This window comes from Mus pahari, chromosome X (genome assembly GCF_900095145.1).
Source record: "Mus pahari chromosome X, PAHARI_EIJ_v1.1, whole genome shotgun sequence".
Taxonomy (NCBI): domain Eukaryota; kingdom Metazoa; phylum Chordata; class Mammalia; order Rodentia; family Muridae; genus Mus; species Mus pahari.
The window spans coordinates 64,521,256-64,522,782 of NC_034613.1; the positions used below are offsets into that span (position 1 = coordinate 64,521,256).

The 1,527-nt window shown below is 51.6% G+C and overlaps 1 protein-coding gene across 1 annotated transcript in view; it reads left to right on the forward strand.

The window, feature by feature from the left end:
• LOC110314349 (uncharacterized protein CXorf67-like) overlaps positions 1-992 on the forward strand; it is a 15,499-nt gene extending 14,507 nt beyond the window's left edge. Inside the window, 1 exon segment of the mRNA XM_021188762.1 lies at positions 5-992. Coding sequence (XP_021044421.1) covers positions 5-992 — 988 coding nt within the window.
• The last annotated feature ends 535 nt before the right edge of the window (positions 993-1,527 follow it).

Here is a 1,527-nt window from a genome sequence, read left to right on the forward strand (position 1 = left end):
ACAGCAATGGCGATGGTGACAGCAATGGAGATGGTGACAGCAATGGAGATGGCGATGGCAGCCCCGATCCCAGAGGCAGTGGCACCACTGAAGGCCTGGTTCTCCGCTCCCGAGTCGTCCCGTTCGCTCGTCCGAGCAGTGCAGCAGCAGTGGGCAGTGCAGCCGCAGTGGTCAGTGCAGCCGCAGTGGTCAGTGCAGCCGCAGTGGTCAGTGCAGCCGCAGTGGGCAGTGCAGCAGCAGTGGTCAGTGCAGCTGCAGTGGGCAGTGTAGCCGCAGTGGTCAGTGCAGCAGCAGCCGTCAGTCCTGAAGCTCTCCCCAAAGCCCAGCGCTCCCGCTGGAATTTACGTCCTCGTCCTCTGGCCACTGCANGGGTTCCTGTTGCTCATGGCGTTAGCACGCGGTCAGGTTCCCAGAGAGGCAGCCGTGACACCCAGAGCCGAGGCCGAAGCAGCGGCCGCGGTGCACCCAGGCTCCGCTCTGAACGCTGCCGCCTACGAAGCCGTAAAATAAAGAAGGAGCCGAAGATGGAGCTGGAAGTGGATCCGGAGCCGGAATCAGAGGCAGAGCAAGAGCTGGAGCCACAACCTGGCCCCAGCAGCCTGCCAGGAGCAAGCCGGTCCTCCTGCAATAGGCCTGCAGTTCCAAGGAGAGCCTCCCGATCTACCGCAAGCTCTCCTCCAAGGCGCCCAGTTCGTATGCGAGCCTCTTCCCCTTCCCCTCCATGTAGTCTAGATCCCTTCCCTGCGCAGTATTATGAAGGTGCCAGTTCTTCCTCCTCACAGTTCTCCTGTGTGTCAAGTTCCCATTCTTTCCCCAATAAGCCACCAGATCGAGGCTCCTCACCTGCATTAAGCTCTGTCTCTGCTCCTAGTCCTAACACCCTTTGGCATGCCTTGATACCTGATCTGGATAACCTTGATTCTTCCTCTTCTGGAGAGTCAGGGAAAGAAATATAGGATGCTCCTCACTCTCTTACAGAGGAGGACGTGTAGGGGATGCCCCTCACTCCCACACTCCACCCTTGCTGTAATTCATTGTGAGGGTTCGCACAGTCTCATAAAAGTAATTGGCACTTATCCTCTATTGGCTGTGGGATTAACTGTGAGTTTTCTAGGGTTTCTACCTATTCACCAGTAGTCTAAGCAGTTTTGAAGTCCCCTGTTTTTCTCACCCCAACTATCTAGCACTTATAAAGACTTTGATTCCATTCAGTACCCCCTTTTATCTTTAAAACAGCCTGGGTTGTTTGTTTTTTGGTTTGGGTAGGGTTTNTATTCCAAGTTGCTTTTCTGTATTTAAGTACTTTAATAAAATAAGTTCTATTTTAAAACAAAACATGTTTATTATATATATTTGAACAAAGAGGCAGAATTATTATATACAGATAACAAGAAGACAGGTTTTATAGGTTCAAGGAGATAGGTTTAGCTATTCTAGGTAGGAGATGTCTCTGTAGGGGAGCTACATATGGAGAGCTATGATGGACATATTTTGCATATGTTATCAACATCCCTTCTCAGCCCCTTA